Source organism: Pelodiscus sinensis, chromosome 5 (genome assembly GCF_049634645.1).
Source record: "Pelodiscus sinensis isolate JC-2024 chromosome 5, ASM4963464v1, whole genome shotgun sequence".
Classification (NCBI taxonomy): Eukaryota; Metazoa; Chordata; order Testudines; family Trionychidae; genus Pelodiscus; species Pelodiscus sinensis.
In genome coordinates, this window is record NC_134715.1 from 42,484,211 (window position 1) to 42,500,482 (window position 16,272).

General features: G+C 41.3%; 1 protein-coding gene across 4 annotated transcripts in view; it reads left to right on the forward strand.

Moving 5' to 3' along the window:
* Positions 1 to 16,272, forward strand: part of INPP4B (inositol polyphosphate-4-phosphatase type II B) — a 478,846-nt gene that overhangs the window by 266,060 nt on the left and 196,514 nt on the right. For all 4 annotated transcript variants that reach the window (XM_075929897.1, XM_075929896.1, XM_075929898.1 and 1 more), the window contains one exon: positions 11,722 to 11,772. In XM_075929897.1, the coding sequence (XP_075786012.1) occupies positions 11,722 to 11,772 (51 nt within the window). The remainder of the gene's footprint in view (positions 1 to 11,721; positions 11,773 to 16,272) is intronic.

Here is a 16,272-nt window from a genome sequence, read left to right on the forward strand (position 1 = left end):
CTACTCTTAGAAAATCGGGCAATATAATGACAAATATTTAAGTGCTTTGAGCCATAAAAAACTTGAGTGGCAACCACTGCCAGTAATGTATGTACGTTTCAGTTAATGATATAGTTTCCTCGGATCAATATTGACTGTATCAACTGGTGCTTACCACTGTGAAAAGCTCTGGATGATTCACTGTGTACAATGTCATTTCCTTATTGTGGAGATGTGTGTGTGGTCTGAGAGCTTGTGTGATTGCCATGGGCTGCTGCAGGTCAAAATTATAGTTGGGTCACCGTCACTTGCTTTAAGGTCATCTATGCTTACAAATGAAAGACCCTCAAAAGAGTGTTATTCCTCTGCTGTGGTGGCCAGGCTGTTTACTGAACTGTGGGCACCTTCCGTGAAGTTATGCTGCTGCCTTGGAGCTTGTGGCATAAGTAGCTATGTCTTGAGGGGCTGATCTTAACAGACGGAATCTGGGCAAGATGCTGTGAAACTCTTGTTATGTGCAGCCAATTGGAACCAGACTCTGAATACAGCATAGCTCTTGTAAGCACATTAAGCAGTATGTGATCACTGAGCTCCACAGAGCCTTTCATTATAAAGTGCACTAAGCAGTTTGTGGGGCATTTGAGCATCTGCCTCCTTTTGGATTCTTTTTCCAAGAGATGAAAATACTGCCATGCTGTTAAATTAACAGCGGTGAATGGTGCCTTTACTACCATGCAGTTAAATTAACAGCTGTAAACCGTGACTTTATTGACATTAATTTTTTCATTTTTCTGAGTGGGCCTGTGTGTCAGTTGCCTAACGATTGATCTACCTCTGGTTGCTGTTTTCTTTTATTTGGTGTCTGGGAGACATGCCTTGAAACCACGTGGCAAGGTCGTCTTTTTTGCCTGCATCTACTCTCAGAACCCAATGAAAGTGATTCCACTGTCAAAAGGAAGTTACAGGGACAGTGTGGACTTGTATTTAATTGTAGTTTTGCTGGGTACAACAATGTGTGATTTTTTTTTTTCCCCCTCCTCCACTAAAGTTAATGAAGCTACAGCAATTTACACCCACTGAGGATCTGTACCCTGAGTCTTTGTAAAGAAGAAATTAATTAATAGCATCAGGTGAATATCTATTTTTAATGATGCTGAGGCTCAATTGTTAATTACCTTTAATTTATCAAGAACATGTTTCTTCAAATTACTTTTATTCCCTCGTATACATTAATTACAGTGTCAGCTCTTTATTGGTGGGAAAAAATGTTCTTTCAAATACAGTAGTTTAAAAATGAACATCCTGCTTATACTGTGTACCTTATTAGCAAGTTAAATAAATAGGCCTTTCCCCTTCTTTCATATTTTTCATTGCATATAGTGAAAACCTATTAAATTATCTGGATTTACACAGGCAGACTTGACAGCTTTTTCATATTTACTTTTACTGTGCGATACAAATTGAACTTGGTTTGTGTCTTCAAGAATAAGTTATTTGTCAAATAAGTAGCTGTGGGACAGAGAATCAGATACAGTGGTTTTGTTATAATTAAGATATGATTTTCATAATCCCTGCAATTATATTTTTGGCCTTTCCATTTGTTCGTTTATATTGTTTTATGACTGATTTGGTGGAAGGGGCTTATGGCTGACTTGAGCATAACACTAAGAAAAACAAAATGGAGTTTTCTAAATATGTTGCATTGAAATTTATCTCCGATATTTTTTTTTTTTTATAAAGTGGGAAAGGTAAGCAAATAACAAAGGGTGTTACTTTGAGGAAGCATGGAATTTTTTGTAAGCGTAGGTGCACATTTGCCACCCCAACTGTTGCTAATGTACTCGCCTGGCTTTTATCCATGGCTACCAATTTATTTTGTCCTCTCCTTTATTTATACATCAAGTTCCATATACTATTGGTTCAACTCTTGCTGACCTCAGTTCTCACGTGGAAAAATATCTGTTTTTCATTTTCTCTTCACTATTTAGCCACGGCCCTGAATTTGGGTGTGGTGCAGATACAAGTTGCCCTGAGGGAAGTATTGGGAGTCATTCTGCCTCACAGAAATAGAATATCTCTTGAGAATTGCCAGTTGCATATGAGTTGAGGAGAGCAATCTGTGACCCCTCTTTAAAACTCCATGTCCTCCTGCTCCTCATCTTTCTTGAAAATTTCTCCTGGGAGGAGGAGAAATTCTGTCCACAGCTTAGCAGGCTAATGCAGTGAGGGAGGGTGGCAAGCGGAAGTAGGGAGAAGTGTTCCTTACTCTAGCTAGTGCTCCATAAGAGGAGCCATGATCTGACCTTTAAGCAGCATCTACTAAAAATTTTGAGCTGTATGCCAGTATGCTTGCCCTTTCATTTGGGCGCTTCAGGTACATACATTTAATCTTCTTTGAAATTGTCGTCCTTCATGTAACCCAATCCAAACAAAAGCAGACACACAATCCACCTTGTGCCAGGGCACAGAGGTACGGTGGAAATCTTAAGTCCTGTTTTCTTATTTCCCACTTCTCTGGTATTAAATTTTGTGTTAGTCATGCCTGCTGTTCCCTAAATTAGTTTCTGACTCAGCTGTTTAAGTGCAATGTCTTTCTCTGCTGTCTGAAGTTATTTAAACTGTCCAGTAAAGAGTTAATCTTCTAATTGAAGAGGAAATACTATTGTATCTGCAACTGTTCATTGTCTCAAATACCTTGTTTTAAAAATAAATCCACCAACTATATTAGAAGGGAGCCTCTTCTGTGTTTTTTTTTTTTTTTTTTTTTTAAAGCTGGGGAATACGGCATAATTAGTGTAAAAAATTTGAAAAATTTCACTTGTGCCAGCAATCATGCAGTAAGTTACAACTTCCAAATCTTAACATAGTTGTAGAGAAAATTAATTATCAGTGTCTCCATGGTGGCTCTGTTTTGTTTTTGTTTTTAGTATAATCTCATTATCTGTGGTTTCAAGTCTTGGGTTTCAGTTAGCTGTCTTCAACCAGAAATGCTAAAGTTTGATGAAAGTGGCCATCAGGAAACAAAGTGTTAGTGAGTTCTGCTACCTCTTCCATTTTTGTGTCCTCAGCAAACTTCTTCACTGTTTTGCACCTCTTCCTTGTCATAAGAGCTAACGCATCCCTAATTCTGATGTTTCTGGCACATGACCATTCATCTGTATTCATTCCAGACTCTTTCCATGCAGCTGTGACAATTTATTAGAGTTTGACACCTGGGCCAACTCAACACCCTCCAGCAGTCTTATTCTCTCTACCACATTTATTATGGCAATTAAATTTCGTTCTATTCATGGCAGTAGTAGTATTACTTACTATTTATATGCCACAATTCGTTTGCATGGCATTTTATAGATGTAGCTAGACTGAGTAAAAGAGTATGTAGAGCTGCTGTACTGCAGCAAGAGATTGATGCAAGATTCTGGTCAACTCTGCTGCAGCATTGGCTCTGACACCCTAAAGGAAGGTGCAGCCAGCATTCCCTTTGTTCTCTGGCAAGCTCTGCAGGTGTGTGGGTGGCACAGGTATGGTCCCACCCCAGTGTGCATCTTTTGTAAAGGCTATTACTGCTAGCTTTGTCTTCAGTGACTGTTCTTACCAGTCAAAATGTCCATACCAGAAAAAAACTAGTGCAAAAAGTGTCTACGCAGAAAAGGTGTTGTCTCAGAGTAAGTCCAGATAAAATGGGAGTAGAACTGTCAATGAAAATGACTGCCTTATCTGCCCATATCTGGAATACCATCAATGGGAGACTTATTGGAAAAAGCTAGCATAGCCAAGCCTGTAGATCAGCTTACAACAGTGGTTACCACTGTCATGTGGTTCGATTTATTTTAGGGAAACCAGTACACTTCAGAGCTACTTAACCACTTTCTTATTTATTCTGAGCTTTAAGCAGTTAATACAGTTGTTTAAGTTTTACAAGCCTTAAGAACAGTTACTATAAAACTTAAACCTTAAATTGTATAAATTCTAAAGCAATTAATGCAGTGCAAGGCAATGCAAAAGCAATTACTAAAAGACCTACTATATACAATAATAAAGCCTAATTCACTTACACTTTACCTGCATGCTATCTGCAGTGTCAGGCAGGAGGCCGTGGTTCTGTTTCTTCCCACACGGTGGAATTCCGTGCACTTGGCCACTAGTGTGAGGGGCCTAGTTACTTCTGGTTACATTGAGCAGGACGTGTGGGTCAGTCCTGCCCATTCCTTCCCATTGATTGTTCTTAATAAACCCAATTTATAGCAGAGAGAGACTTGGTCATGCCAATATTTACCAATTCATTACATATTGTGTAGGATATGTAAAATGCCCTATTTGGGGTAAATCCTGCTCCTCAGGATGTTGCTGCTATGTGCGCAGTTGACAGTTTCATGGCTGCATCTGTACTTTTTGCTTATCAAAAACAAGTCCCAGTACAAGGCTGCTTGTCCTGTGTTCTTGATGTGGTCTTGTGTACCAAGCTAAATCTGCATTATGCAAAACCATTCCTGACCCTCTCGGGCCCTGCCTGTGTGCTTTGGCGCACCAGACTTGAAACAGGACAGAAATCCACACTTTGGACAAGGCAGACATCCCCAGTTATTGCCAAGGCAGGGTAGTGCAGACTACCCCACAACCACCTAGTAGATCGGAATCTACTGGTAGATCTTGGAGCATCTGACAGGTGATTCTGGCCAAACCAATCAAACACTGGTGCTTCAGTTGCCCCTCCACACACTATCATGATGCTCCTGTCCTCTTCTTCCCCCCCCAGGAGCTTCCTACTTGCCATGCAGGGTGTGAGAGAAGAGGAGGAGAGTGCTGATGTCAGGGTGTCCCTCCTCCTCCTCCTCCTCTGTATCCGATCTCCATACATAGAGAAAGGGGATGGAGAGAGCATGGCAATGCAAATCGCTATCACTCATATGCAGTGTGTGTGTGTGTGTGTGTGTGTGCGCGCGCGTGTATCTGTCATTCTCACAAACACACTGTCCTTCAGTCTCCTCTACCAACCCAATGCATGCTTGGTGGGCTATTGTTACTACTTTTACTGCTTGCAAAATGTGATGTTTGGTTTCTGACTGATCTGTGCATTTTATAATTTTCATTTCTCTTTTACATTTAAATTTAATTATTTGAGTAGTGAGTGCCTAAGGTAGTGGCAGGACTAATTATCCCTATGGTCATTTCTGTCCCTGGTAGTGGCTGTCATGTCCCTGCAACCCCTGAGAGACAGGGCAGGAGGTCTCCACATGCTGTGTCTGTGTGCAGACACCACTCCTGCAGCTCCCTTTGATCAGTAATGGGGAACCATGGGCTCAGTGCCTGTAGATGAGGGACAGCACATGGCACGATGGAGCCATTGCTGTATATGGCAGCTGCTTTCAGGAGTGGTGAAGGGCCAGGGCAGGAGTAAGCCGCCTTCACCCCTCTGTTCCATCACCCGGAAACCGTCTCAGTTAAATGGTGCCCAGCCATAGCCTGCTTCCTGAACCCCTGTCCCAGCCCTGAACCTCGTCCTGCACCCAACCTCCTGCCCCAGATGTGAGTCCCCATGCACCCAGACTCTTCCAAGAGCTTGCATCCTGAAACCCCTCCTGGAGCCCAATCCCCTGCCCTGGGCTAAGATCGGAGCCCCTCCCACACGCCAAATCCCTTGGCTCAAGAGCAGAGCCTGCACCCCAATCCCCTACCCAGGCTTGGTGAAAGTGAGTGAGGATGGGGGAGAAAGGGGAATGGAGTGAGCAGGGTGAGGCCTTGGAGAAGGGGTGGAGCAGGGGCAGGGCCTCAAAGAAGGGCCAGGAAGGAAGCAAGGTAGGGGTCTTTGGGTTTGAGGTAGATCTTAGATTGCACTTAAATTGAAAAAGTGATCTTGGGGTTAAAAAATGGAGACCACTGGCTTAGAATATTTCAGCAGTGTATCTTACTCCTCCACCTCATGATGTATTCTCATAATACCTAAATGTGACACAAATCTTATTATGAGATGGCTGGAGCAGATAATAGAAGGTATGAACAGTACAATACATGTGCAATTCAGAGTAATAAGTAGTGTGTGAACTACTTCAGAAGCTAGTGGATTTATTCAGGATTTACGTCAATGTTACTGAGAGCTGAATCGAGCCTGTGAATATTATGATTTCAAGTTGTGAAAAGAAATACACTATATACAACTAAGCCTTCAGTTATAAACTGACTTGGAGAGGCTTGAACTTAACTCAGGCGTGAAGTAGACAAATAAGAGAAGAAATGCTCTTTCGCTGCCACTTTGAATGAATTGCCAATTTTGTGTTAAAAGATATAAAGAATAAAAAGTGGTGTCTTTTTTTTTTTAATCATCCTAATTCTTTTATAGCATTGGGGAGGTGTTGGTAATGAGACTGGCTCAGTCAACTGTTCTCCAAGGTAGGGTAGGTATGAATTAGTCTGCTGTGACTGACCAAAATAAATGCCCTGTTTAATAATGCAATATTCTCTCTTACATCTTGGTAAAGGACTACAGGAAGGATACTTTGAAACTGAATGTAACCTTTTATACATGGACAAATTTGACACTTAGATATTGGCAGCACCCACACTTGAAAATGGCTTATATTCTAATGTTAATCCTGATTCTTTGTGTGTGATCTATGTTGTGTTTGTGTGGTAAACAGATTAAAATTTCTAATGAATATTTGTACTTGTTTGTAGTGTTATAGCCATGTTGGCCCCAGGATACTAGAGACCAGGTGGGTGAGCACTGAAACTAAAGATACTACCTCACACACTTGGTCTTTCTAATTTGTAATAGTAACAGTCCTTCCATTCACCCACCAAGCAAGTACAAGTCAGAGCACTGCACTGCATCTTACTTTTTCTGCTGGTTTGAAAAACCTATTGTGTCTGCATATAAAGGAGTAATTTTTTCAAGGCTTGCTCCGTCTTGTTCCAGAGCAGAGGATACAAACTCTTTTAGTCTCAAAATCAGAGAAAAACATACCCTCTGATAGTGTAACATGTATCTGAGATTAAAATAGCTGTAGACCATAATTTTAGATTTGCCGAATGATTCCCTTGCAAAGGTGAGGGTTTCCTGTTTATAATGAGATTCCAAAACGTAGCAGTAGTTTTAGTTATGAATTGTTCTGTGAGGTTATTTGCTTTTCAAAATATTTTTTTAATCGTTTCATTTTTTTTATCATGACTTGAGTCTAGAGCTTGGTGAATTATTCATAGTAATCAGATGAATTACCTTTTCTTCCTTTTTGTGAATTATGCACAGTCGTTGACCTTGACAAATGTATTAGTTATTTATAATTTTTTGGAAAATATATGTAAATATTTTTCAGCCTGAGAGTTATTTGCAAGTCACCCTTTTGTTGAGACTGTTTGACTATTTACTATTGTTTGTAAAGTCTAATTTGTCATATTATTGTTTATATTTACTGTTATCCAAAACTTAAAAAAAAAAGAGTTTGTGTCTTTCCAGCCATAAACGAAAGAACAGGCTGAAAAATAGGTTCTGCTTTGATTGGAACATTTTGGCTTTTGAATGAAGAATTAAAAAAAAACCTCAAAACAATATTTTGACCAAAAGTCAGAATCATTGAACTGTAAAATGCCAGTACAGTGTCTCATCCAGATGTAATTAAGATGTGTTGTGCTCCCATTTTCCTCTGTAGGTTGGCCTGCCCAGTTGGACTACATCTCTCTGATGCATCCTAGCTTCCCCTCCTGGTGAGGGGAAGCAATCAATCATGGGAGTCTCATGAGAGAGGCTATCCAATGGGGAGCCCAGCCCAGACAGGAAAGTAGATGTGCTAAGCAATTCAACTGACTTTCCCATGAGGTACCATGGAATATCTGCATATATATCCAGTATTTGACAAAAAACCTGACAATTTCCACAAAAAACAGGCATTTTTGATTGTTAGATTCATTCAGTTGAAAACTGTTTGTTTTTTATGAAAGAACAGTTTCAATTAAAATTCTGAGCAGTCCTAATAAAATCATAAGCATTCCTATATTCACTTATGAATACTGTTATTGAACCAAAAAGCAGCTGTTCTCTGGCCATTAGTCTTAAGAAAAATTAGCTTGTAGAAAAATTAGCTTGCATAAATATACATTCTAATGTGATCAAGAAAGGTGCGTGAATGCAGCTGAATAAAAATAAACTCATTGACAATTTTTCTAACTAATCCCTCAACAAAAATTTTCATGTATTTGATTAATTCCCTGTATATGAAATTGGGTGTTTTTACCACAGAGCAGTCTGCACTGTAGGTTTGGAGTTTTATGTGTTTCCTCCATCCCTGCCTTATATAGGTCCCAATTCAGGAAATAATTCTCTATCCAAGAGAGTGCTTACATGCTCTCCTAAACTAGGACAGTACGCATTGAGTACAGGACCAGTCTTACAATGTTCTGAGTTCTGTGAGATGTGAGACCTCTCCACTTCTACTGAATTCTGTGACAGCAGAGGACATTAAGTACTCTGCAGAACTCACCATCTACTTAGTTTTTTTTCATCCGTCCCCAAGGACTTCATTTAAGCAAATCAGTTGAACCACAGTTATAATGAGACTTACATATATGCTTAAAATTAAACATGACTTGAAAGTTTTGTTGAACAGGAATCTGGATGTAAACACAATTCCATAGAAATCAGTGAAGGAGAGATAATTTGTGCTGTAGTTCTTAAACAATTTGTTTGCTCATATTACTTAAATTAATTGTTTATAATCATTTTAATAAGGAAAGGGGATTACATCACTGCAACTCTGGACCACATGTTACTTTTTAGTTATCCTAGTTCACAGATTTACTTTGTTAAAAATGTATACTAACTGTAACCACTTTTGCATCTGATGAAGTGGGTCTTTGCCCACAAAAGCTTATGCTCCAGTAAGTCTGTTAGTCTATAAGGTACCACAGGACTTCTCGTTGTTTTTGCAGATTCAGACTAACATGGCTACCCCTCTGATACTTGTAACCAAGCCATTGGATGTCAAGGGTGCAAAAATCTTTTTTTTTCTTTTTCAGAAATTTGTTAGTCTTGTCCAAACATGTTAAGTAAAACATGCCTTAAGAGAAAGTGACATAAACACTGCATGTTTTACAAGTGAAAATAAATTTATAACTACTCTAAATTTTAAATATTAACTTTTTGTGTGAAAAATAGGAATAAGTGGTCTGCCTAAAAGCAGTATTCCTCTGAACTGCAAGTTTATAACTATAGAAACACACAGGAATATCTAATATCCAACTGAGGCTTCCTATAAATTCTTAATGTGGACTAGATGATTGTTCCTTCAGTGGGTGAAATGTAACATTTTTCCTGCTTGTCTCCACGGTTTTATGAAAGAAATATTCTTCTTACTGTGAAAAATATAGCGTCACAACTGCCTGAGAAGAGAGAGGTTTCTCACCCCAAATGCTGTGCACCTTTAAGGAAAGAATTCCTTGAAGTATTGTCAGGGACTCTAGCCCTGACGGCTCGGTTCGTTGTCTGACCGCAAAGAGACAGGCAACACCAGCAAAGTCCAATCACAAGCTCTTTATTGAAGAGTGCACACAACAATAGAGAGCGGCCCGTCTCCAAAGAGAACCAGCCCCGTTTTTAGTAACAGGTAGGCTATAAAGACAGTTCCGTCGCGTCATAAGCTCTTCAACCAAGCCACTTACCCCCCTTTCTAAAACTTTTAATATCTATGCATATCTTGGCCAACCATTCATTGTGGCCAGAAGTGCTTCATAATGCATCAGCAACTTTCTTATCAATCTCAAAAGGCAGGTACCAGGAACAAGGAGACAAGGGAGTTGGGCACAAACAAAGGGCAAAAATAGGGAGGTAAGATTAGCGAAGGGGAACAGAAACAGGCAGTTACTGACCAGTTCCCAAAGCAAGCTGTTCTACTTACAGTAGGTACAAATATGTAATTTATCACTTATCTTACTTTTATAACCTAAACCAGCATGGAGGGTGCGCCTCTGTTTGAACCATATTCCTGGTTCTGGTCAAGAGTACTCAGAGGCCTATGAAATTAGCCTTTGTTAACTTTCCTTAGCATAATGTTGACCAGGCCTTGTTTTTCTGGGCCCAACAGTATATTTCATATTTCAACTCACAGATGGAGTGGATGGGGGTGTGTGTGTGTGTGGGGGGGGGTGGGTTTTTTTTTTTTAAGAATGAGAGGGTCTTTTTTTATCACAGATGCCAACTTTAGAAATGTTTAGAAAGACCTACCTTAGTTTCAACTCTTATTCAAAGATTACACATAAGAAAATTATATAAATATTAAAAATACAAACAAGTATCAGTATTTGGAAAAACAACAGATACTTAAAATGAATATTGGGCCAAATTTTGCTTGGTCTTCGTTGGGAAAATGAAGCATAGTTATGCACATAACAAAGCTGCATCCTGTAAAGGGGTCATGGACAGCTAGAGGCCCTGTTCTTAAAATGAAGTATAGGGACTGTGCCTGCCATGAATGCCAAGGCACACAGATAAACTCAAAGGAGATGTGGGGAGGAGATAATTGTATGGTATCAGATTATCCCTTAATGGGGTAACGCTGATCCACAAAGATACTAAGGCACCTAATCCGCAGAGTTAGGTACCTAAATCCCAATTTTGGCTCCACTGATAATCTTGTTGGCACTTAAACTCACTTAGTGCCTAATTTTTCACAGTCAAAGTTTCCTCTGCACCTACATTTCTGCTTCTGCGTGCTGTTGCCTTCCTTTAGGTATCTGGATGCCAACCTCCTGCCCAAGCTCCAGCACAATTTACAGATCGGGGGAAATAGATATTTATCTCCCTGAGTTACCTAATCCAGCAGGCATGCTCAGAGGTCACCAACCAGATCAGGTCCCATTCAAAATTTCACAGCAGGAGGACATGATAGTGGAATCCAATGGTGAGAGCACTTGTCAGGTTCCATTGTGTTTTCTGTTCCAGGGAAGAGGGGGGAGCAAGAGATTTCAACAGGCATCTTCCACTTCTCAGAGTGCTTTAGCCGTTGAACTACGGGGTATTCTGATATGGGACTTCCTCAGTCTCTCCTGTTGAAATTGTTCAGAGGAGGGAACTGTATTGTGGGTCTCCCACCTTCTGGTTGGGTGCTTTGAATACAGGAGATCAACATTCCCTCCTCCTTGATATGGCTCAGTTCCTATGGAAGAATCAAACAAGCAACTTTTAAACTGAAGAGTATCAACACATGTGCTTGCATTGGTTTAACTAAACTGATTTAAAACATGCCCTTGATTTAAACCAGTCCAAGTTAGGGTCTAGAAAACTCCAAGATACATACATACATATGTGAAGTGTTTAACTGTGAACACGAGAGCATAGACTTTTGTAGGAGAAACTGCAATATAATCCACCTTTTCATATCCATGAGGCATTGTACTGTTTGAAAAATGTAGGTTGCTGAGAGTGACTCTAGGTAAAGAGGCTGTAAAATATTTTATAACCTAACAGTCATTTTACTAAAGGTCTAAAGTTATGAAAGAAGCAGTTGAGCAGAGTCCTGATTCTCTGCAGGAAGGAGGAAGTTTCAGAGTGATAAATGGGTTCCTCAAATAGGACTTGGGCTTGATGCCAAAAAAATTAAAGTAGTAAATTATTAAAAGAAAATAATGTTTAGAAATGTACTGGAATGGAAATAGCCCTCGACAATGTCAGAAGGCAGTGGAAAGAAATCCATAAGCAAATCTCTCTTATTCCCCTTTCAAGTAATACCAAACCAAAATCTGCTTTGTTTTTCCCAGGTCCGCACCTGTGTCCTGTCGGAACACAAGGAACCAAGAACAGATGTTGGGGTAAGTAATTTGTTAGCTATGGAGATGATCAACTTACTTTGCATTAGAAGTGGATTAAATTAATAGGAGACAGCAGTAATACATGCAGAGGCTGACAGATTCTAGCACATTTACCCCTTGACTCCAAACTTCAGGATTTTTCCTTGAGGAGAATTTTTATACTGATGCCAGTTTTCTAAAGTTACTGTTAGTGTCTTGCAAGAAGTCTGGGTTAGATAAAGAGCTTGGGCTCACATTCCCTTGAACAGCATGGCCTTTGGGTTTCAGGAATAAGATTGGGGCAAGATGGGGGTGGACGAGAGGGGGGGGAACAGCTCCATGCTCCCAAAATGGGCGGTGCCGGGGCAGCCAGCCCTCTACACTGCTCAGAACATGGTGTGCTCCTCCCCCATCCCTCAGAGCAGCACAGAGCATATAGTATGACTCTCCAGGTGCTGATTTGAAGGGCCCAGGGCTCCAGCTGCCACAGTAGCAGCAGCGGCAACTGGAAGCCCTGGGCTTGGCCCCTTTGAATTAGCAGGCTCTGGGGCAGTACTCCTCTTCCCTCCCCCCACCATCGGCATACCTGGAAAAAATGGAAGGTCAGTTATTGCTGTAACAGTTCTTCTGGTGTCTGAATTAGGGATGTGAAGGACTATGCTTATTGGATAGCTTGTCAGCTAGTCGCTTCGCCCCACCCCCCTGCTGCCTCTATCAGAACGAGGCAGCAAGAGGGAAAAGATGGGGGTACTTCAAAGCGGTAACGCCGTGTGGAGCCTGGGACCAGACCCCAGGCTCTGTGTGGCGCTGCTGCTTTGAAACACCGTGTGCAGCCCAGGGCCAGCTGGGGTGTCCTCAGACTGCAATGCGGCATTTGAAAGTGACAGCGCCGCATGGAGCCCGGAGTCAGTGAGGGAGTCCCACAGGGTGCTTTTGCCTTTGGGCTGTTGCTACACTTCAAAGTCGAAGGTGCCCTATTGACTAATCGACTAGTACAATGTTTCTCAACCAGTGGTACGAGTGCCCTTAGGGGTACTCGAGAGAAGTCATCAACACAACTGAAATTTGGAGAAAACTGAATTTTTGTTAAGTTTTACAGTGTTTTATTATTTTTGTACTTTTTACACCCAAAAAGTTCATCCTCCATCCAGCTACGATTCACTTGTTTAAACAAATGTGTTGTAATGGTAGAAAAAAAGCTGTCTGAAAACTGTAGGTACTGGGGGTACTTATAATTTATTTAAAAGGGGTACTTTATAAAAGAAAAGGTTGAGAAGCACTGGAATCGTAGATACAAAATGCATCAACTATTTGATTGATCAGTTACTCTCTATTTAACATCCCTAGTCTGAATAAGCAATGACATTGATAATATTTTATGAGCTTATTGTGATACTGGCCTAGTTTTGGGGGAACATTGTGTTTCTCCTGATTTAGGGTTAGCTGTGTGCATAAGAGATAAAACTGAAATTCCATAGGCTTGAAGAAAAAGGGCATCCCTGTTAAGGTCTGATAATGATAAGATTTCCCAGGTTGCATGCTAAGGTATCTAGAATCACTCTTGCATATTGACAGTATGCACAGGCTGATAGACACTCTTCTTTGTGGCTGGGAAAAGGGAGACATAAGAATTAGAATGGGAAGGGAATTAGCACTAAAACAAAATCCTTAAATCAAAATCCTTAAATCAAAAAACTTTGCAAACAATGTAAATTGGGAGATGTACAGTACCAAGGTTACTTGTGATAGTGATATATAAATAATAATAAATCCATGCTAGCAAATTATGCTGGTTCTGCTTTATTTTTTGCTCTGTTCACCATTGGAATTCAGCATCTGTGTGTCTCCCCCACCCTTCTCTTTGCCTGACCTACCGTCATGGGACCCTACCTACTTCTAGTATAATTTAAGCATGTTCATTACAGTATTGCCTAGGAGGCAGCCAGAAACAGAGCCCTGTTGTGCTAGACTCTGCACAAAGCCAGAGAAATAGGTGGTTCTTGCCCTAAAGAGCTCACAATCTAAATAGACCAGACAGATGGGAAGGGAAAGGAAGATGGACATAACACATGTGATAGCAACAAATGTCATTTTAGTTGCATGATATTTTTGAGGGTGAGTTCATTTAGGATGTGGATAAGCTAAATGGAGAAAGAAAAATCAATGGAAAGGGAGTGAGGGGAACAAGGCACAGGGAAAGGACAATAAGGACAGGTGTGGAGTAAAAGGGAGGGAGGGAGAGGGTTGGTGAAAACAGCCAATCAGTGGAAGACAAAGAATTTTCACTCAAAACCATTGACAGTTTCCCCAGAGATTCCAGCTTTGGTTGCTTCTGTTTCTTCCTGCAGGAGTATTTGGCTGGCTCCTCTCTGTGCCCAAGACCTCATGGCTAGGAAGAGAGTCAATGCTTGAATCCCAGTGGAGTCACACACTATCAACTCTATCTCTCTCTGCACAATTCTGGGTGCAGTGGAGTGGAAGAGGGAGAGGTGACTCTGGCTGGACCACATTTTACCACTTTCGCATGAGTGTAGCACCAGTGCCTACTTTGGCTTCTTTCTGACTGGAGTCAAAACATACATTATACATACCTGTTTTTGACTAATAGCAAAATAACAGCTGGGCAAACAGCAGACTACAGACTGGAAAGATTTTAAGTTGATTTTTATCCTGAAGCGCTGATCCTCCTCCTTGAACTACTAGGGTTTATCCCTGGCATAATGCCAAAAAGATGCATTTGAAAAATGTGCAATATGGCTGCAGACTTAAATCTTAATGAATAATCTGCATTTTAGCCTTTCATGAGGCTACCGCAGACATGGGATTTTTTTCTTCCTTTTCCTTTGGTTAAGTAAGTGATTATTGGATTATTAATCAAACTATTCAGCACAAATCTCCTGTAATTTGTCCCGCCAGCAATAGCAAAATTATAGAGGAGCATTCTAGCTATTCTATAATTCAGGTTGTTTAAATCTCAATTTTCAAACCTCTCTAAACCACACATGCAAAGTTGTATTGGTTTGTAAATTGGCATGGCAATTGAGGACCTAGAGTAAAGTGGGCACATCTATGCCAGCACAGGAAAAGGCATCCAAGGCCTGGTCAACATAGTTCCATTGGTCAGGGGATGTGAAAAATTCACATTGCTATGTAATATACTATCTTGATGTAGCCCCCGTTTGGTGCCATAGCTATCCACTAGGCACTTTTTCAAATGCTATGCCCATTGCAAGGAAGAGTAACCCATTTCCATTGGATCACTGGGACATCTAGCATTTTTTTATTTTGAAAGTATTTTTAAATGAAGGATATGAAATGGGGGGAAAAAATGTTTTGGACTCTGAACGGTTATATTGAACTAAGCTGTTAGATATGAAAACCAAGGCTCATTCCACTGAGAGCTTTTTGCAGTGGTCTAGGGCCTTGCTTGTGTGGGGCCACTCACAAATAGGCAAAATGCTTATTCTTCATCTCTTCAGTTCATACAAGGAATTATCACTATTAATTTGTGTACCAGTAGCACCAAGAGCAGGGGTGGGCAATAATTTTTGGTGGGTGCCACTCTAAAGCGATCAAGGGCCACACTTTTTGGTGGACAGGGTTTGAGATCTAGGATGGAGTTTGGGTGCAAAAGGGTGCATTGGGTAAGGACATGGGGTTCAGAAGATGGTATGAGGTTTTAGAGGGAGTTTGGGTGAAGGAGGGGGTTATGACCTGAGTCAGGGAATTGGAATTCAGGGTCAGGGAGGGGGGGTCTGGGTGCAGGAGCAGATTCTGGCCTAGGGGAGGAGTGTAGGAGGGAGTACAAGGTCTGGAAGGGAGTTGTGACCTAAGGCAGGGAGGTGGTACTCTGGAGTAGAGGGTTTGGACGGTGACCTAGGGGAGGGTCAGGGGTGCCAGAGGCAGGCTCTGGCTGGGAGGCAGTTACCTAAGCATCTTCTGGCCAGCAGCCCTGCAACATCTCCAAAGTAGGCTGGACTCTGCTCCCTGTCTGCTGCATCTCCAGATCACTTAAAACTGTAGGATGCTCCCTCCATGTGGCTCTCAGCTCCGGGAGTGAGGGGAGGCTTGTGCTGCTGCATCCCCCAGGCCAATCTCTCAGCTCCTACTGGCTAGTTGTTTCCAGCCAATAGGAGCTGAGGATTGGGGGGAGGGAAGATCACATGAAGCCTCCCTCTCCCTCTGGAGTGAAGAGACACCTGGACTGCACTTTAAACCATGGCAGCTGTGTGTCTGAGCGTCCTGGCAGGGTGGTCTGTGGGCCAGATCCAGTGGCTTGGAGTGATCCCTTTAACCTGTGCACCCTTCTGCACCCAAACTCTATCCTAGACCCCACCACTCCCTCTACAGAAATGTGTGGCCTTTGACCACTTTCCAAAATCTTGGAGTGGCCCCTACCAAAAATTAATGCCCACCCCTGCTAGACCTTTCATTTTTCTTAACCTTACAAAATGAATAAAGAATAAAATTGATATTATGCAAAAATTATGCCTGTTCTCAGTTATTTTCATAGTTGATGTG